The following is a 20044-nucleotide window of genomic DNA, read 5'->3' as shown; positions in this document are numbered from 1 at the left end:
ATCAGAAATACCCACTTCAGATACAAGGGAATATATGGTTTGTATCAGTTGAACTGGCTTATATCAGCAAATATATAGACAAAATATGTTAAAAATGAGTTTATATTTCATTCATTTTTATGATTGATATAACTCAACAATGTCAAATGTTTGTCTCTAGGTAAGTTAGAGGATCATGACTTACCATTTGGAAATGAGGGCCAAAAACCATTTTCCCCATGTTTGCAGGGCTAAGTCGGGTCCGGACGTGACATTAGTACATCATCAATTGAATCTCATGACTCACCCCACATGGCCCACGGACTGACCTTATATTATATCGTGTTTCAATCCGACCAACTATGCTAAGCTCTTGAAAGCACAAATGCAGGATGGAGATGAAATCCAATTCGGACGATCTTCCTGTCGTTTTGAATATACCATTATTGACTGTGAGACAAAAATAAAAATTCTAGAACGATGGTGAAATATAAGAAACTACATTGACAATATCACAATATTTCCATGAGAAATTCATTTATTTGAATTCATGAAAATTATTTAATAATACAAATTTTGCGACTCGTATAAATGGAGACGAGCGTCGAGGCCGACATTTATGGCCCGCGGGAACGGCAGAAAATTAATTGAGTCCAATTTGAAAGGGGCATCCACAGGGGTATTTTGGTCATTCTAACGTGCGACGTACCCATGCTCGTGAACTCTCTTTACCCTCCGACTCGCTGCCCCTTATCGACAACAGTTTTTTGGTAATGAGGCGTGGATGGGAAGGAAATTACGAGGATGCCATGGATATTCTGTGGCCACGGTTAACCGACAGCAACCGCTCAGGAGCACAGCGTTGGTCTGCACTATCTTCTTCCCTCTTCTTTTTCGTTTCCGTTGATCGTCTGCACATTTTCTCTCTCAAGAAAATGTTATACAAGAAAATTTGGCAATAATTGAGACACCCACCTTTTCTTTTATTTCAGAAAAAAAAAAAAGAGACCACCCGCCTCTTCTCTGTAATTATATCTCTCTTTCTCTCTCTCTCTCTATCTATCTCTTTCTTGTTTTTCTGTTTATTACTCTTTCTGGCATAGACTTTCTGAGGGAGAGTACTGACTTGTCTCCAAAATGTGCGTCCGTAAAGCTGATCCTTTCCACTGAATCCTTACGGAGCTTCATTTGGTATCAGGCTCCTCAGGTTCTCCCTTGAGCTTTTCTTGAGCACCACCGTTGTAAATTTTTTGACATATGGTGCAGAGCCGCAGAGAGGGAGAGAGAGAGGCTCTTGAGAGCTTTCTTGAACACGAAGTTGTTACTTTTAGATGAAGTGCATATGAGAGAGAGAGAGAGAGAGAGAGAGAGAGAGAGAGAGAGATTTTGGGAGGTCTCTCTTCCTTTCTCTTTCTGCATGTGAAGCCTTTTAACAACATGTAGATTAATGGTGCCCGGTGAAATAGGTGAACTTCCTTTCAGTATGCTGTGGTGAATAACTTTCCGAGGGAAGCTTTAAATGGGTGTCTGCTGAGGTACGTCTCCCTCTCTCTCTCTCTCTCTCACAAGTAAACTTTCATTTCAGTCAGGGCCTTTCTAGTTAAGAGAAGATTGACCATTGCCGAAGAAGTGCCTTTTCAAGCTAGGATCATTAGTATCTCTCATTGTGGAAATCTTTGCCAACAGTTTCGTTCTTGTCATGGGAGTTCGTAAATGGCTCAGGCGTACCTTGTGGAACACGGTGTTGTATAAGCTGTAGCCTATTTCTCCACTTTTTTTATCAGAACTCTTCAGTAGAGAAACGATGAGATAGTGACCCTTCTGCCACTCCCGTGCGGCTTCTACCTGTTTGGTTTTCTTTGTTTTCCACAGCCAGTTAGTCCGTGATGTTCTCTAGTTTGGGCTGAGAAATGACATACTTGTCTGAAACTTTTCCAGTGAGCCATGGGAATCTTGGATGGTTTTTGGTTCTGTAATGGATGAAGAGGTCAGTACTCTTGGGGCCGTTGAGTGTCAATGATCTGAACCGAATATGGTTTGCTCTGCGGATGACTTGTCTCTATGGAAGGATTTCCCCAAGGGACTCAGGGTTCTACTTTTGGAAGAGGACGATCACTCTGCTGCTGAGATCAGGTCTAAGCTAGAGGGAATGGATTATATTGGTAAAGTTCGATTTCTGCCCTTGCTTTAGAAGTACAAGTGTCTTGCTCTTTCTTTTTCCTGATTTTTGTTCGTGCGCTGCTAGGCCACTTAGATAACATAAACGCATATGGCTTTTAAAGGCACTTTCCCCTATTTTGGTCTATAAATCAGTTATTCTGTGGCTGCTTGTAGACATGTGTTTGATTTAACGATTTTGGGTGAACCAGGAAGAACATTAATACACTCTTTGAGTTCGTCGGTTTTTGGTTGAGGTGTAAGGCTTGGATAAGGACTCAGTTTTCATATCACTTTTTTTTTTCTTTTCCACGCTCACTGTGGCCACCAATTACGTAAAGTATGGTTATTTCAAGTTTGGTGTTGAGATTAGAAGCAGCTTGTTAATTTGGCTGTCAACTATTGAGCAGTCAGTGGTTAATATCTTATGGATTCATATAATTTCTTAAATCCTTTGAATTTTGTTTAATTCCAGACCTGTTTTTTGCAGTCTCAGCATTCCAGAACATCAGTGAAGCTTTAGCGGCAGTATCTAGCGATGTTGGCAGCTTCCATGTTGCTATTGTTGAGGTAAGAAATTTCACTTCTGTGCAACGCTAAAACTTTGAGTGCCACCCAATCTTCTGATAACCATATCCCGAAAGCACAATAGAACATGCCCAATGTGCCACCTGATTCCGAATCACATCCCTTTACCTTGCAAGGTACTCTTCGAATGAGTGAAAAATAAAACAATTTGTCGCATGGTAGCAATTGACTGATATGCTTGTCACAGTTTTCCTGCTTTTGCATCTTTTGTCAATAATTTTTTTGCTTTTGTAGGTGAACAACGCTAATAGCCAAGGATGTTTCAAATTCCTTGAGACAGTTCGGGGCCTGCCTACTATAAGTGAGTCTCAGAAGTTAAAACTTAAAAAGTTGTTGCTTCATTTTGGAACCTTTATAATTTGCCTGATGTCTGTCATTCAATGATATATGCTTCCTGAGTACATTTTTTTCGGCTCATTTTTACTGTGATGATAGATGAAGTGGTTGTTGACATATATAGTTAATTGTAGGACTAGTACATGCTAAGATCTTTCTTGTCACATTCTTAGACCAAATTTTCTGTTGCAGTGATTTCAGATATAGATTGCCTGAGCACGATGATGAGATGTATAGCAGTGAGTTCTCAATTTAGTCTTGGATGCCTTCCTCAAATATGTTTGTGCATGGGATCTGTACAGCTCTGTCATGTATTTCTAATAATGTTTGTTTACCTTAAAATTTTTCAGCTCGGTGCAGCAGAGTTCCTTCAAAAGCCATTGTCTGAAGACAAACTTAAAAATATATGGCAGCATGTGGTTCACAAGGTGCCCTTGCACATCCTCACTAATATATATCTGGATTCTGGAATGATGTAAATGTAACTGTTTCTGAAATTTTGCACGTCACATTATTGTGTTCTTAGTTCAAAATTTTCTAAATGCTATTAGCCCTGAACAGGCGTTTAACACAGGGGCAAGTTCCCTTTCAGCATCTCTAAAACCAGTCAAGGAAGCAACAGCATCTATTCTGCAGTTTCAACAGGGGGCAACGGAATCCAATAACTCTGACCAACCAGTACAAGAGAAATGCCTGCCATCTTCAGAGGCATTACTAACAGACCAGGAACTTCATATTGACCCTTCGATAACAACCGAACACTCTCAATCGCCTTCAACTCAGTTAGATCAAGAAAGATTTCAAGCACCTTCAACTCAGTTAGAGCAAGAAGGATTTGAAGCACCTTCAACTGAGTCGGATCAAGAAGGATTTCAAGTTCCTTCTACTCAGATAGATCAAGGAGGATGTGTCCTTGATGACTATGAAATAAGTGACGGATGTCAGTGGTTAGTAGATGAGAAAGCGAATGATGGAATATCAACTGAACTGAAGAACTGCACTTTCTCTGATTCTAAATCTGTCGAAATTACTTGCAAGAGTTCAGTATGTGAACTTGCTTCTTGCATGGAAAATTCACCTCCAAGATTGGATTCCACTGAGAATGATGAGGAAGTAAATTCAGCTGGCGAGTGTATGGTTGATAAAGCAAATGATATCATGCATGCTGTTGATAATTCACAAGGTGTAGAGATCCTGGAGCAAAAAATTGAAAAAGCCAACATGAAAAACGGAACTCCTCCCATTACCTCTAGTATGAAGGCCTCGAAGAAAAAAACAAAGGTGCATATACCCTATCTTCACTTTTTATTTTCAGACTTTTAATAAAACCCTTTACGAATCTGTACCATACAACTATATGTTTTTTGTTTGAGCTTCAATTTGAGTTTGAGGGAAATAGTTTGATGATTGAGATGTTCAAGTTCTGGTGCACTTGCATCTGAAGTTACTTACAGAAACCAATCAAGTATCAGTCCCATGAAGATAAACTTGTGCGCGTAGTCTGTTTCATGCTAGCTTCATTTATCAACTCCTAATGATATCTTGAGCTTCATATGTACTACTAGTTCGGCTGAAAATGGCTTATAGCTGGATTGGTTTGGGTTCCTCATGCCTTTGATGTTGAAGAAACTACTTATTTCCATTATTCTTCCCTATCTTTGTTTTGGTTCATATCTGCCAACCCTTTTTCGTTCACGACTAGTTCTAACTCATGAAATTGTCAAATCTATTGTAGGTTGATTGGACGCCAGAGTTACACAGGCGCTTCGTTCAGGCTGTTGAGCAATTGGGAATCGAGCAGGCCATACCTTCCAGGATACTTGAATTGATGAAAGTGGAAGGACTAACCAGACATAATGTAGCTAGCCATCTCCAGGTTGGTCTGTCAAGAAGAAGTTTCAAGTCTGTTTAACATCAAGAAAACCCACTGATGCTTCTATAGTTAAATGGAGTTGGCTCTTGTTCTTTCTTTCTCAGCAAGATTGGCCGATCAACTTTGCCTGAGTAACCTCATCAACTCTATGAAAATTGCCTTCTTTAGAAGGAAAGGCAAGTAAGACCATTCTGTTAAATCTCCAAAAAGTGAGATATACTAGTAGGGAAGCAAGGGACTATTCTAAAATTTCTTTGGACTTCATGATTTAAGCACTGAGTTTCAGTCAAGCAAATAGATGATCGGAAACTCTTTACATTCTCATCTTGCTCCGTTGTCTACCCAATGAGCCTCACTGAATGATTTGTTAAACAGAAATACAGGTTGCATAGGAGACATACCATCCATAAGGTAGATGATGCTGCAACCAGAAGGAACTGGCAGCAGCACAGAGAGGCAATGCAGAGATATTTGTACACTAACAGGCCAATCATGGCCTTTCCTCCAATGCATGCCAACTGCGGAGTGCCGAGTCCTTATTACCCTGTCTGGGGCCATCCCCCTGCTCAGCCATGGGCTCACACTGGCTTCCCACCAATGTACCCACCAGAAAGTTGGCCATGGACGAGGCACGCTGATGCATGGGGTTGCCCTGTTGTTCCCGTCCAAAGTCCATGCTCCTTCTTCCCTCAAGTGAGCGTTTTGATCTTTCTGCAGTCAATGTGCCTGAAGTATCGATCTTCACATTGTATAACCCTTTCTTCCGTATCTTGTTGCAGAATCCATCACCTGTACACCAAGAGGAACATAATCAAGAGTCATGGAAGGACTTTGTAGATAATTACCCGGTACGCCTTCTTTCTTTTGGCATCTAATATTTTTGTTTCTTCTATATTTGCATGCATTTTCGGGTACTGCAGCTACGCTCATACCAGAGAACAAGAGAGAAAAAGAGAGAGAAGTTTGAACTGTGGGCTGAAGATGCAGCTATGTGTAATTGTCAACAAACAGTTCATACATTGATAAACAAAATATCATAAAGGTGTTCATATTTAAAAGAGACCAAATCAGTAAGAACTTCTAAAATCTTAAAAAACTCTGCATGCAAATCAGAGTCAAGACCACGACAACTTTTAGAAGAGGACATGGGACACTATCATGAAAGCATTTACGAGAAGCCACAGGACAATCTCTGGATTACCTCTTGTCATCGCCTACTTCACGTTCACAGGTTCGACAGTGAAAATGGCAACGCTGTCCTTTCTTATACATGAATCTACTTGTTCTTGTCACATGTCGAGGGAATCAAAGCTGTGATTCCTTGAAGGGCATGCCGATGGGTCGGGTTCTTTTTATACTTGATCCGGCTTTGGCTTTTATTATATGGGGTCTCATCGGGAAGATTTGAATCCGGTTACTATTTAGATTTGGTATAGAGCATCGGTTTTGAGTTTTGAGTATGAGTTTCAGATTTGATCCATGATGTAAATGTTTGATCTTGGTCTTGTGTAGATCAAAGGATTAAATGCAAACTAGATACTATTCGCTCAGACTGAATTTTGGGCGGAGTTCGAGCTGAGTTAAGGTGGCTGAGCTTGGCTTGAACTCTAGTTGAGCTCAATGTGGCTCGTGCTCGACTCGGCTCCGTTAAGCTCGGGCCAAGCCGATTCCAAATGTGCCTCTTTAAATATTTTTAAATTGAAGATGTATAAAGTACAATGGAACATGGGATTTAAGCATGTAAGTTTGTAACCACTAAGATTCACAAGTTGTAGCTGCACCAAACAGACATACGCAAATTGGAAGTGAAGAATGATCGAGTTGAAAACTTGAAATCAAGTTTGGTAAATTAGAGTTTATTCAACATTTTTTTTCAAGAAGCTGAATAATAATTAAAATAACAACAACAAGAAGAAGAAGGATAATAATAAACATGGGTCATGGGTGCATCTTATATGAATTTTTTTTTTATGTACCGTTACTTTTTATATATTTATATATGGGTACCCTTTAAAATTTAACATTTAAAAATATTAGTGCCACGGTATTTTCTTTGATGTATCGTTATTTTTTGTATATTTACATATGGGTACCTTTTAAAATTTAACATTTAGTATACTAATGATGGGATACTGATACAGACGGATGAAGTAATAGACAAAGCGGTGAAGGAAGCGATCAGCAAGCCATGGCTGCCGCTGCCCCTCGGCCTCAAGCCGCCCTCCGTTGAGAGCGTCCTCTCCGAGCTTCACAGGCACGGCATCAGACGCATCCCGCCCTCCAATCCCACCTAGCCACCTCCCATCGTACGGCTCCCACCCAGGTGGGACCCTCAAAGTTTTGGGGGCCCCACTGTTTTGTATATCAGATTTTAGTACTCTTTCGGGTCCCACCCGATCCGGCTCTCTCTCTTTTATTTTATTTTATTTTATTTTTTTTGGTTGGTCTTACTGGTTTGGAAGAGAAATAATAATAAGAAATCAGGAAGAAGGGGTTGTCATGAGCTTATTAAGCATGAGAGCGAATAAATTGCCAGTTTCAACCGCATAGTGGAAAATATAATATATATATATATGATCTCAGTGGCAGTGTTTTCATGTGCAACGTTCATTTATCAGAAATTTATCAGTCAAATTAAAGTTTTTAAAGTTTGATTAAGGCTGAGCAGACCCCCCCCCCCCCCCCCCTTGACTTCCACAAAATAAGATTAAATCGCAGTCCTATCATTGATACCACTCTCCAGCATGAGTTTCTTTCTTGTTGAATCTATACATGGAAAAACTACTTATGTTGGGGTGCGCACATTAAGGGTGAACACGAGCCGAGTCGAGCCTGAGTTTAGTTAGCTCGAACTCGGCTTGATTAATGAAACAACGGCTCGAGAATAGCTCGACAAAAGCAGGTCGAGCTCGACTCGGCAGTTACATGTTCAGCTCGAGCTCGACTTGATTATGATTTGACAAACTCGTTTGAATAATATTCATCGTTACGTGTTGAACTCGAGCTCGACTCGATTAAGGCTCGATAAACTCGTTTGAATATATCGACTTGATTAAGACTCGAAAATTCAATTAAGGTTCGAGCTCGACTCAGCACTTACGTGTTGAGTTCAAACTCAACTCGATTATTTGAAGGAGTCGATTCATGAACTCGAGCTCGACTCGTTAAGCAAATGACTCGGCTCGAACTCGTTCACGAGCTGAGCTTTAACAAGTGAACTCTAAGAGCTCAACTAGGTGTTCACCCCTAACCCACACTTACACACACCCCAACAATTATATCGTTTAAACCAATCCTTTCTGAAAATTTTATTGTTTACCCCCAAATTTCTTATCGAATTTAGTGAAAAATAAATCTCAACTACCAATTACAATAATCTTACGACTCTTAGGATCTTCAATGTATTCATTTTTTTTTATCGAAAAAAAAAGAGTATACATTAAATGAAAACGACATAAAAAAAGAGTTGTGAAAACTGTGGTTGTTCCATTTTAATTTTTTAAAATTCAACACATATTTTTTATTTTGTAAATATCTAGGGACTAGAGTTGCTTCAGTGCCGTTGCTGAAACAACGGCAGAACCGATTCTATGTGGACGATACGGTCTGGTTTGATGTTTTTTTTTTTAATTATTTATTTAAACGGTTCGCTTCCAATTCAATATTATTGAAATTCATTTGAAGATCCGAACGTTCTCCATTTGTTTGCCGCCTTTGTATACTGAACCGGGTCAGACCTGCAAGCCTCTACCGATTCGACTCGTCGGAGTTCGTACCGGCCGAGCCGATAGATCACGGCATGACTTCCGTGTTCCCGCCGATATCTACGCTTAGGATGCGCGCCACGACACTGCACGCCTCCCTCATCCCACGTGTTCCACGGTGATTGGTGGTACCATATCTGAGAGAAAGAATTCAAAAATGACGTCCAGGTCCGTCCGCCCTTCGTCCTTGATCTTCTAGCTGACTCCACTCCCTACCCTCCGCTTCTACGACTCAGAAGATCCCAAGGTTGGTAGAAGGAAATTGTGTCTGAAAACTCTGAGTTTATCTGGTAATTGGATCCTACTCGTTGAATTACATCGTCCATGAAATGGTCTATATTCAAGAGTTCGAGTCCGATCTTTTTGTTTTTTATTGGCGTGTTCTTTGTGGTTCTCCATTCGGAGAAATCAGTATTTGTTTCTCTGTATCTTCCTTAAGCGCTAGAAGTGTATCTTCTGAAAGCTAGTTCGGTTGCTTTTCTTCGTGATAGTTTTGCTGTTGGTTTCTTGATCGATCTTACTTTTTTCTTCTCTTTTTTTGCGTCCGTTTAGTTTGTTTGATTTTGCTGGCTAGGGATTTTGAAGTTCTGGAAGAGCTGGAGATTCATGAATTAGAGTTTGGAATCTAGTGGCTTTTGAAGTGATCGCTATCTTCTGGAGCTATGGCGTGCCGGGGATTCTGGGAGTGCTTGTTGAAGTTGCTGAATTTTTTGCTCACGCTGGCGGGATTGGCTATGGTCGGGTACGGAATTTACTTATTCGTCGAATGGAATAGGAGCTTGGATGGGTTGAGTCCGATGGTGGGCGAGAGCTTAGAGAAGATCACTCTGGGGCGGCCATTGTTGATGAGCGTTTCGTTGTCGGACAGCATCCTTGATAAACTTCCTAAAGCCTGGTAGGTGCTCCTTTGTCATGAAACTGTAGGTTGATTTGAGATTATTTTGGTGCGTAGCTTTGGTCATGTTGTTACTGTTAATCAGTTCGATGACCGTAAGATTATCGAGCATGTTTCTAACTTGTGGAGGATGATATTGTTCTTCTATTCGTTCTGTGTGGAGGGATTGTATGTTATTGGAACGAGAAAGGTACCTTTTAAGCATGATGACATTAATCTTTTTATTCATTCCATCGGGAGGGAGTTGTATGTTGTGCAATAAGAACACTACCTTTTTTAGGTACTTTTAGGAAATTTGTCCCATTAAATATTGTTATACGTTTTTTAAGGTACACATGATTTCACATGGAAACCAGCTTGATAAGTCTAAAAATCTGGAAGAACAGAAAACCATATTCAGTGGATAACTTGCGTTATATATAATTTACCATATATATGCATAACTATCTGAGCCTTGAGAATCAAGCTGCATGTGAAAAGAAGTTGGAGAATCATATGCTCATCTGCCTACATGGGAAGTTGATAGCCATATCGAGAAGTGACAGAGCTAATAGCTGTAATTGAAATCGCAAGGGTTCATATACTGTACAACTTGAAGGAACTAGAAGAACGGGTGGAAGTGGAAGTGAATGAGACTACAAGGGAATTATGTACTGTACAAGTTGAAGGAACTAGAAGCACGGGAAAAACCTAAGAATCCGGAGGGAGGTAGCACAGTTATAAACCCTGGGAATATACAGCAAGTTAGGCTTTAACCTCAGATATAAGTTATAAAACGAATGCAGAAGTCAGGTAGTGTGGCTTGGATGTCATCCAGTTTAGTTGGGACAAGGCTTGGTCATAGAAGGGAAGACAATTGTTACTCCTTGAGGTGATACCATTGAACCAATGAACGGATTGTACAGTATTATGATGTGAAGAGGCATGTCTAGTCAGTGTAAAGTGAGTATCTTTAATAGTGTAGTTTGATGCTGCAATTTTCAGATGCTATTGCCTTGAGATGTCATGTTTTTCATTTAAAATACAAATATCTCTTGTGAAATTTCAATTAATTGTCTCAATGTAACAGCTGATAATGCAAAATGCTTTTCATTGCAGGTTTATTTACTTATTCATTGGCATTGGGGTCATCCTCTTTATTGTTTCAGTCTTCGGCTGTATTGGATTGGCAACAAGGCATAGCTGTTGCCTATCATGTGTATCCTGCTTCATTGCTTAATTTGTTCTTTTGTTATTATAATGTTTAATCTAATTTTTGTGTCTCACTTTATGAACCAGTATTACATGATATGAAGTCTAGATCCATAATTGTAAATTGTAATTATACTGTTCTTGGTTGTTGGAAAACAATGTATGCTATTATTCTCTGCCACAGGGGAATAGTGCCATTTCTTTTTCATGGATTGGAAGGAAAAAGCCATTTTGTTGTTTTTTAGAAGGGATCTTCCAAGAGTAATCTTGAAAGCTTGTTCCTGATCTTCTTCAACCCATCAGGAAAAATAGTATAGCGCTTTCCAAAAGAAGTCTATTTTTCTGGCTGGCATAGTTGATCAGCACAAAGTTGTTTTATAAGGTAAAGTGTGTTTGAGTTTTTGGTCGTATGTTAACTGTATCCCAATTCAGAAGAAGTTAAAATCATCGATTCATCTTGTAGCTAAGACAGCTGATTATGCTGTTTTGTTCTGTTACCCCTAGTCATAACTTCATGTTTAAGATCTGAAAATCTCGGGTACTTACGACAATGGAACCCCAGTTATTGTGTCCGAGTGAAGAATGACTTCTGCAAGGAGTCTCTTCTTCTGTACCTGTGTGTTTGTTCAACATGAAGTGGTTAGACATGAAAGTGTGTTTTCATGCTTGGCGGCAAGAAGATTTCATTTAAGGTGTAAGCATGGGAGGTTGTGGTAGACACTCTATCTAGTCATGGTTCCCCTCATAGTCTTTATTTATTCATTCTTAATACTGGATTAGCAGTGAGGGAGGCTTGTCAGACATGGTTCTTCTTTTTCCTTGTGAGGAATGTACTTAACAGAAGCAGTATGCTGTCCTCGTGCTGTTCTTGATCTTGGTGGAGCTTGCATTTGCAGCTTTCATATTCTTCGATCATAACTGGGAAGATGTGAGTGTTATATAATTATTTCCAGGGACAAATTATTTTCCACTAACATGCTTGTGCTATGAATTGCATTTATAGGATATTCCCACAGATAGTACCGGAGATTTCGACATGATATATGATTTTCTGAAGGACAACTGGAAGATTGCTAGATGGGTTGCTCTAGGAATTGTTATTTTGGAGGTACTTTTCTTCTTTAGTCTTAGTGAATTGATGGGCTGCATTGGCTTCCCTCTGAATACTGTGCAGTGAAATTAAACAGAGATCTTAGATGTCTTAATATTTTGAAGGTCAAGCATATGAATATTCGAAGTTCAAATATGTCTCATTTTCACATAACTATTATTTTACTGTAGTATGCCCATAATCCTGAAACCGACAAGCTTTGATATCTTAATACTGAAGTTCAAGCATATAAATGTCTGAAGTTGAAGCGGTTCTGATTTTAGTATAACTGTTCTTGTACTTTACCCGTGTAGACACAGCATATTTGAAGGCGTAAAAGATGGAAGCTCCTCTTTCTTCACTTTTGTTTTTTTGTTGTACTTCTCTTCATAAGCTTTGAAATCCATGTGTGAAAAGTATCATTGGCCTAGGTTGTTAAGCTTGATATGTTAAAATATAAATCCTTCACCAGCACGTTGAAGAGGAGTCTCTTAGGATTCCACCTCCTTGTAGAATGTGTTAAAATATTTAATGTCCTTGTAACATGTGAAGAGTCTCCTAGGATTCTATGTTATAGTTAATATCCTTGTTATATGGGAAGTCTCCTAGGATTCTATGTTGTAGTTAATATCCTTGTAATATGTGAAGTCTCTTAGGTTTCTATGATGTAATTAATGTCCTTGAAGCTTGTGAAATCTCCTAGGATTCTACGATTGGAGACTCTTAGAATTCTGAAAATGAGATTATAAATAGAGGCCGTGCAAACCATTTTGGCTACGGCTTCTTCTCCTCAGTTTCTTCTTGTTTTCATTTTCTCTCTCTCTCTCTCTCTCTCTCTCTCTCTCTCTCTCTCTATCTTCCTGCTTGAGTGCTGTTTTCGGGTTACAGATATTGGTGCTACATTTCTATCATGGTATCAGAGCGCCAGGTTACGTTATCTCTACCAAACGAAATGCCCAAACAGGTCTGATCTGGTTAGAACTCTTTTCTCATCTTGTCTCTATCCTGAATTTACTTTTCTCTTGCGCAATTCTTGTTCCTTTTTTCTTCTTGCTTACCAAGGACACATCTTGTTATATCGTGTCTTCTTTCCCTCTCATCTTCTACCTATATACCATTCTTTTCTGCTGTCATGGAAAACCTTTCGCATTCTGGCATGTCCTCAAGTTTTCTTCCTCACCTTATTACCGAAAAACTCAACCATGAGAATTATCTGATCTGGAAAAGGCAAATCATGCCTTTCATAAGAAGTCAAGGCCTCTTTGGACATCTCGATGGTTCAACAAAGGCTCCACCAATATCCGTCTTACAGGAAATAAAAAATGAGGCAGGAGAAGTTATTGCTGTTCATGAAGACAACAATCCTGAACATGCTATGTGGATGAGACGTGATCAAAGTCTGGTTGCGTATATTTTGTCCACTTTATCTCAACAAGTGTTACTTTCAGTTTCTGATGATTGTACTGCAGAAGAATTATGGGAAACCCTTGCTGATACCTTTTCCCAAATATCAGAAGCTCGAATTATGTACTTAAAGAAAGAATTTCAGAATTTGAGCAAAGGTTCAACGTCTATCATGGATTATTTGGGGCGTATTAAGGCCGTCGCAGACCAACTTGCTGCCTCAGGGAATAACATTTCTGATAAGGAAAAGGTGCAGCAAACCTTGAATGGACTTGGGCATGATTATCATGCTTTTATTACAGCTCTTGAGGTCCTTCCTGTTCTGCCTTCCTTCAACGAACTACAAGGTAAACTTCTCCAACATGAAATGAATATGAAAAGAGTCATTGAAAGGACTGATCAAGGGAACTCCCAAAATGTGTTGGCTATGAATGTAAAGTTTGGTAAGAGCCATGGGAACTCCAACCATGGTGGTCGTGGCATTCTACCAACACCACATAACCAAGGTATGTCTCCTTTGGATACTTCAAGAAAAATACCAATTTGTTTTCAGTGCAACAAGAAAGGACACATGAAGGCACAATGTTGGTTTAATCCTCAAAATAAAAACAAAGGAGTAAGACATGATTATAAACAAGGAGGACAAAGTTCTAAATCCACCGCTGAAGATATGCAACAGCTATTGATGGCCGCATTCTCAAAGATGACTATAAAGCAAAATGAGCAGGGAGAATGGTTCTTGGATTCAGGTGCAGCTACCCATGTGACAGGAAATGCAGGTAAATTGACTAACTTATCCCCTCATTACGGTAGAAGTTGCATTATAACAGGTGATGGAAAATCTCATCCTATTACACATATTGGAAATGCACATATTCCATTGTCATCCTCGTCTCTATCACTGTCTAATGTTGTTCTTGCTCCCAATATCAAAAAGAACATCATATCCATTTCTAAACTCATTGATGATACAAGCTCTTCTGTTGAATTCACACCTTCTTCTGTCTATGTCAAGGACCTCCAAACGAAGAAAATGTTCGCTAGAGGGGAGCGTCAAGGGAATATGTACGTCCTCAAGGAATGTCTACCCAAGGATTCATCCACTTTTGATATAGGATTGAAGACATTTTCTCTTTCTCATAATGCGTCATCAGTGCCAAGTTCTTGCCATTTTCAATCAAAAGTAAGGGGCCCTAACCAATTTTTGGAGTCTGATTTGTGGCATAGTCGGCTAGGACACTGTGGTCGACATTTCATTGAAAAACTTGTCACAGATAGTCTCATTCCAAGATCAAGTTTACCTCTTACTTCAAGTGTCAAAAAATGTTCAAGTTGTGGACTTTGTAAGAGTCATGTTTTACCTTTCCATAATATAAATCAAAGGGCTTCCAAACCTTTTGAAACTATTTTTTCTGATGTATGGGGGCCAGCCCCTATTGATTCCATGTCTGGGTCAAGATATTATGTCTTATTCATTGACTCTTACTCACGTTTCACCTGGATTTACTTCATGAAACACAAATCAGAAGTACCTCACATATTTCGAAACTTCTATGCCATGATTCAAACTAAATTTTCATCCAATGTGGTGCATTTTCAATGTGATGGAGGGGGAGAATATTCCTCGCTTGATTTTATTGAATTTCTACGTGAAAAAGGGATAACTAGACAAATTTCCTGCCCTTACACACCACAACAAAATGGTGTAGTTGAGCGGAAACATCGACATATAGTTGAAAGCGCCATGAGCATGATGCATGATACTAATGTGCCCATTTCCTTGTGGACTGAAGCCTTCCATACTGCTGTATACATAATAAATTGTTTGCCTATGACACTCTTGATGTCTAAATCGCCATATTTTACACTCTTAGGCAAACAACCTGATTACAAGAACTTGAAGGTTTTTGGTTGTGTATGCTATGTTCACGTTGATGCTGCCTTGAGGAACAAGTTTCAAGACAAAGCTATTCAATGTAGATTCGTTGGATATGCTGATGAATATAAAGGTTTTCGATGCTATGATCCAACAACTAAACGTATCAAAACTTCAAGAAATGTCATTTTTGATGAACATAGTTTTGATAATACAAATGAAATGCCTATGACCATTGAATCTTATGATCCCTGGACCAGTACACAGTTATTCAATGCAGATCCTGTTATAGAAAATGATGTGCCTCAAAGTGAAGATTCAGAGAGAGCAATACAACCGTCGGATATGGCTCAAAGTGAAAATCAAGAAGATCCAACACAGTCATTAAGTCATCACGAAAACAATAATGAACAGAGCAACGATGCACATCGGTATTCGGGTCTTATCTACAGTCGACGACTAAGGGACAGAGATGCTCACAGTGAAGAAGACAACATGCCCCACCTTAGAAGATCCCAACGCATTCGTCATCCCATTCACAGGTGGGTTAGCTATGATTCTTTATCACTTGATTTTCAGTTATTCATGGCAAAAGTTGGCAAGGAGGAAGAACCTACTTCATTTGATGAAGCATCAAAATCACATCATTGGAGAAAGGCTATGAAAGAAGAAATGGATGCCTTGCATGAATGTGGAACATGGGAGATCGTTCCGAGGCCACACGAAAAGAACGTAGTGGGCTCCAAATGGGTATACAAAATTAAATACAAACCTGACGGCAGCATAGAAAGACACAAAGCAAGGTTAGTAGCAAAAGGGTTTACACAACAATATGGAGAAGATTATGATGAGACATTCAGCCCTGTGATCAAAATGGGAACAATTCGCGTGATTATATCATTGGCAGTTGAATATGGATGGAGACTACATCAAATGGACGTGAAGAATGCTTTTCTTCATGGTGATTTAAGGGAGGAAGTATATATGGAACAACCTCCAGGATACACGAAAGGAGACTCTCATGCATGGGTTTGCAAACTAAGAAAATCTATTTATGGACTTAAACAGGCCTCACGTTCGTGGTTTGACAGTTTCTCTTGCAAGATTCAAGAATGTGGTTTTCGGAGATGTCCTCTAGATCACTCTCTTTTCATTTATCGAAAGGAAAACATATTTACTTTACTTCTTATATATGTTGATGATATTGTTATCACAGGCAATTCAGAAAAACACATAGAAGAAGCTAAAGTTTTGATGATGCAAAACTTCAAAATGAAAGAGCTTGGTGATTTACGATTCTTTCTTGGAGTGGAGATTGATAGGCACAATAATCGCCTCACATTGACACAACAGAAATACACGTTGGATTTGTTGAAAAAGTCAGGTATGTCTGATTGTAAGCCTGTTGGAACTCCTAGTGTTCTAAATCAAAGACTAAGTGCTCAAGATGGGGAGTTATATGAAGATCCTACGCAATATCGAAGTATTGTTGGGGCACTTCAATATCTTACATTTACTAGACCAGATATTATATATGCTGTGAATCAAGTATCCCAATTTATGCATGCACCTAGAGATACTCACATGGATGCTGTCAAAAGAATATTAAGATATCTTAAAGGGACAGCAGGAGATGGCTTAGTTTATGGTAAGAGTGAAAATATAACTACTGGACATCAACTTATGACATTCACAGATGCAGATTGGGCTGGAGATCCCGATCAAAGAAAGTCCATTTCTGGTTTTTGTATTTTCATTGGACGTAATCTTGTGTCTTGGAGTTGTCGAAAGCAAAAGGCAGTAGCAAGATCCAGCACTGAAGCTGAATACAGATGCATGGCTGCAGGTACTGCTGAAGTTACATGGGTTAGACATTTGCTAGAAGACATTGGAGAAAAGATTAAAACATCAATGTTAATGTGCGATAATCAAAGCGCTATTAACATTGCCTTTAATCCCGTACAACATGGTCGAACAAAGCACATTGAGATTGATCAACACTTTGTTAGACAAAAGGTGGAAGACAAGGAAATTCAGCCTATTTATGTTCGTACAGATGAACAAGTTGCAGACTTATTTACAAAAGGATTAACAAAGGAACGATTCTGGTTTCTAAAAGGCAAGTTGTACATGGTGCAAAACCATGCACAACTTGAGGGAGGGTGTTAAAATATAAATCCTTCACCAGCACGTTGAAGAGGAGTCTCTTAGGATTCCACCTCCTTGTAGAATGTGTTAAAATATTTAATGTCCTTGTAACATGTGAAGAGTCTCCTAGGATTCTATGTTATAGTTAATATCCTTGTTATATGGGAAGTCTCCTAGGATTCTATGTTGTAGTTAATATCCTTGTAATATGTGAAGTCTCTTAGGTTTCTATGATGTAATTAATGTCCTTGAAGCTTGTGAAATCTCCTAGGATTCTACGATTGGAGACTCTTAGAATTCTGAAAATGAGATTATAAATAGAGGCCGTGCAAACCATTTTGGCTACGGCTTCTTCTCCTCAGTTTCTTCTTGTTTTCATTTTCTCTCTCTCTCTCTCTCTCTCTCTCTCTCTCTATCTTCCTGCTTGAGTGCTGTTTTCGGGTTACAGATATTGGTGCTACATTTCTATCAGATAGAGTTTAAGGGAAATGTGAGTGTGGTTTCAATCAGCCATATCTGAAAACGATGTGAGTACAGAACTTTTTGGCAACCAAAGGCACACAATGTCACCAAATTCTGATGATATGAAGGTCATCGCACCCCATAAGGTGCTTCTCCAAGCTACCATGTTATCACCACTGTTCATTCTTTATTATTTGTGAAGTAGACTTCAAAGAACAAATTCAAACTTTTGAGTATGTACTGTTCTTGCCTTCAGGTTAATTTAGCCAACTTATGCTGTTGTAGTGTTCTAAGGCTTGTATACTGCGAAAGTTATTTGATACATGAAGGGCTTTCACGGGTTTGCCTAGTTTAGTTCTTGGAGTGATGGTCAAAGTCTAGCCAGTTTCTTATAGCAGCGAATAGGAGAAAATCTAGGTCAGCTATAAATGACTTGAACCAATTTCCGGATTTGAATAACCTGAATCCATGGATTTGAGACGGCACAAATATGGATACCCATTTTAGGTTAAAGTCAGTTATTATGACTGAAAAATAGAGTTTAGCCCACTTATGACCGACCCACTGTAAAGGGGAAAACTGTTAGCCATTTAAATTTTAATGTCTATGATGTTTGCTTTTGTCACTTGGACATCTTAAGATAATTGTAGGAAATTTCTGGTGCTTGTTTTACCTGTCAAATGCCTGTCCACCTCTAATCATATTTTGACGCAGCTTGGCTGGTGATCTTTTTAAATGATGTAATACATTAAGGAGAACATGCTTGGCTACCAAAATATAACTGTTCCTTTTTACTTTATCTACTACTTTGTCCCGTGATGCAAAAGGGTCTCTTGAAAAACTAGTCGTTTGTCTCTTTGTGTGTCGTTCTAAGATTTAATGAAATATGTCGTATTCAAGTGTTCTCACTTGCCTTGGCTGTGGTTTATCTGTCCGTGCTCCAAGATGTTTCTGTTAGCAGACCATTTACTTTTATATTGGGGATGTGTTGGTTGCTCAGTTTCTTTGGTGAGGATGAAGTAGCATTGCCTTGTGCCTGCATATGCTTATTAAATTTCTGCTGATGGACATGTTCAATTTGGTGTTCCTAAAATGCAAATTTTATAACCTGATCGGGGGAGGGAGGCCTTTTTTGGATTTGGTTTGGTCTGGCGCTTACAGGATGGATCCTGTTTGGCTATTTATATCTGAGAACATAGGGACTGCACATCTAAAATTTTCTTCTGGTGCAGGCTTTCACATTCTTGTTAGCCCTTGTGGTCCGAGCAGCAAATTCCCCAGGCTATGATAGTGACGATGAATATATTTTTCCAAGATCTGGAATTCGACAGCCATTTATAGGTAGACAGGCTCTTCCAGCAACTGGAGTACCTGTTCCTGCTGCGCCTGATCAGCGCATTGGTAGAAATGATGCTTGGAGCGCCAGAATGAGAGAAAAGGTACTGTCTTGTTGTTTCATGCAACTAGCATGTCTGGTATCAAATGTTTTGTTAAGTTTTCAATTTTGTTCTTCTCATTTATGGGCATCTGATTTAGGAGGCAGTTCTAGTCTCAGCTTTAGGCTCCATCTTGTGTTACCCAGTTTTTATGCATTGATCCTGTCTTAATCATCTATTCCTTTCTCCATTGTAGTATGGTTTGGACACAGCTGAATTCACCTACAAACCCACTGACTCAAACCGGTATCAGCAACAGTTTGCACCACCAACTGAGGAGAGGAGGAGTCGCTGCACAATCATGTGATTGTTCATATGACATCTTTCTGCAACATGCCTTCTGAGGCAAGGAAAATCGTTCAGCTGGACAAATGCTGCCTTTCATGCTTGAAACACTTTGGTGCACAAAAGATCATGGGAAAACATGGGTGTATAAATTTCTCTAGCCACTTCTTTGTAGTATTCATCTGTTTCCTGTTACTGTGTGATGCTGGATTCCTTTGCATGAGCTGTCTTGCTGATGTTTAACTGGAGGGGGAGGGGTTCTTTCGCACGACTCTTTCTGTGATATTTTCACGATTGCAGAGGCTAAGAACCATGTCCTTTTGCTTCCAGAGTTGGATAGCAGTAGTGACATTATAGGCAAACCTGCCACGGAAGCCACACCATCCTTCATTACCAAAAGAGAGAGATATATGTACATCGAGACAGTAAAAAAACACGTTTTTTCTAAAAAAAAAAAAACGATAAGTCAGCTGTTTAAAACTGTAAAAGAACGCTGTCTTTTTTTTAAAAAAAAAAATCCAGTAAAACTCGTTTTTTCATTTTTTTTATGCCAAAAAGCT

At 39.3% G+C, this 20044-nt stretch overlaps 2 protein-coding genes across 7 annotated transcripts; both read left to right on the top strand.

The window, feature by feature from the left end:
* The first annotated feature begins 964 nt into the window (after positions 1–964).
* Positions 965–7448, top strand: LOC116266295 (two-component response regulator-like APRR2). 2 transcript variants are annotated; one of them, XM_031647445.2, is made up of 11 exons: positions 965–1514; positions 1918–2141; positions 2627–2706; positions 2959–3025; positions 3253–3299; positions 3411–3488; positions 3622–4341; positions 4796–4936; positions 5309–5626; positions 5713–5781; positions 7075–7448. In XM_031647445.2, exons 2-11 carry the CDS (start codon positions 2012–2014, stop codon positions 7225–7227), a joined length of 1803 nt encoding a protein of 600 aa, XP_031503305.1. In that variant the 5' UTR covers positions 965–1514; positions 1918–2011; the 3' UTR covers positions 7228–7448. The 2 variants fall into 2 exon arrangements, with proteins under 2 accessions (XP_031503305.1, XP_031503306.1); XM_031647446.2 differs by lacking the exon at positions 965–1514 and adding an exon at positions 1539–1811.
* A 1347-nt stretch (positions 7449–8795) lies between these two features.
* Positions 8796–19752, top strand: LOC116266487 (tobamovirus multiplication protein 2A-like). 5 transcript variants are annotated; one of them, XM_031647748.2, is made up of 7 exons: positions 8796–8944; positions 9272–9592; positions 10691–10790; positions 11631–11711; positions 11787–11891; positions 18996–19202; positions 19396–19752. In XM_031647748.2, the coding sequence occupies exons 2-7, from the start codon at positions 9360–9362 to the stop codon at positions 19504–19506; spliced, it is 837 nt and encodes a 278-aa protein (XP_031503608.1). In that variant the 5' UTR covers positions 8796–8944; positions 9272–9359; the 3' UTR covers positions 19507–19752. The 5 variants fall into 5 exon arrangements, with proteins under 5 accessions (XP_031503608.1, XP_031503607.1, XP_031503605.1 ...); XM_031647747.2 differs by having other exon boundaries at positions 8866–8944; positions 9250–9592; XM_031647745.2 differs by having other exon boundaries at positions 8878–8987.
* Positions 19753–20044: the final 292 nt, after the last annotated feature.

The sequence above is a fragment of the Nymphaea colorata genome, chromosome 12 (genome assembly GCF_008831285.2).
Source record: "Nymphaea colorata isolate Beijing-Zhang1983 chromosome 12, ASM883128v2, whole genome shotgun sequence".
In the NCBI taxonomy this organism is placed as follows: domain Eukaryota; kingdom Viridiplantae; phylum Streptophyta; class Magnoliopsida; order Nymphaeales; family Nymphaeaceae; genus Nymphaea; species Nymphaea colorata.
The sequence above is the reverse complement of the archived record's forward strand: the minus strand, read 5'-3'. Positions and strand labels throughout refer to the sequence as shown.

Excerpts from the sequence above, each read along its gene's own strand:
- LOC116266295 (XM_031647445.2), top strand. The coding sequence starts at position 2,012 with ATGGTTTGCTCTGCGGATGACTTGTCTCTATGGAAGGATTTCCCCAAG. Across the intron at positions 4,342-4,795 it reads CCTCGAAGAAAAAAACAAAG|GTTGATTGGACGCCAGAGTT; the intron begins GTGCATATACCC and ends AATCTATTGTAG. Across the intron at positions 5,627-5,712 it reads CATGCTCCTTCTTCCCTCAA|AATCCATCACCTGTACACCA; the intron begins GTGAGCGTTTTG and ends ATCTTGTTGCAG.
- LOC116266487 (XM_031647748.2), top strand. The coding sequence starts at position 9,360 with ATGGCGTGCCGGGGATTCTGGGAGTGCTTGTTGAAGTTGCTGAATTTT. Across the intron at positions 9,593-10,690 it reads GATAAACTTCCTAAAGCCTG|GTTTATTTACTTATTCATTG; the intron begins GTAGGTGCTCCT and ends TTTTCATTGCAG. Across the intron at positions 11,892-18,995 it reads TAGGAATTGTTATTTTGGAG|GCTTTCACATTCTTGTTAGC; the intron begins GTACTTTTCTTC and ends CTTCTGGTGCAG.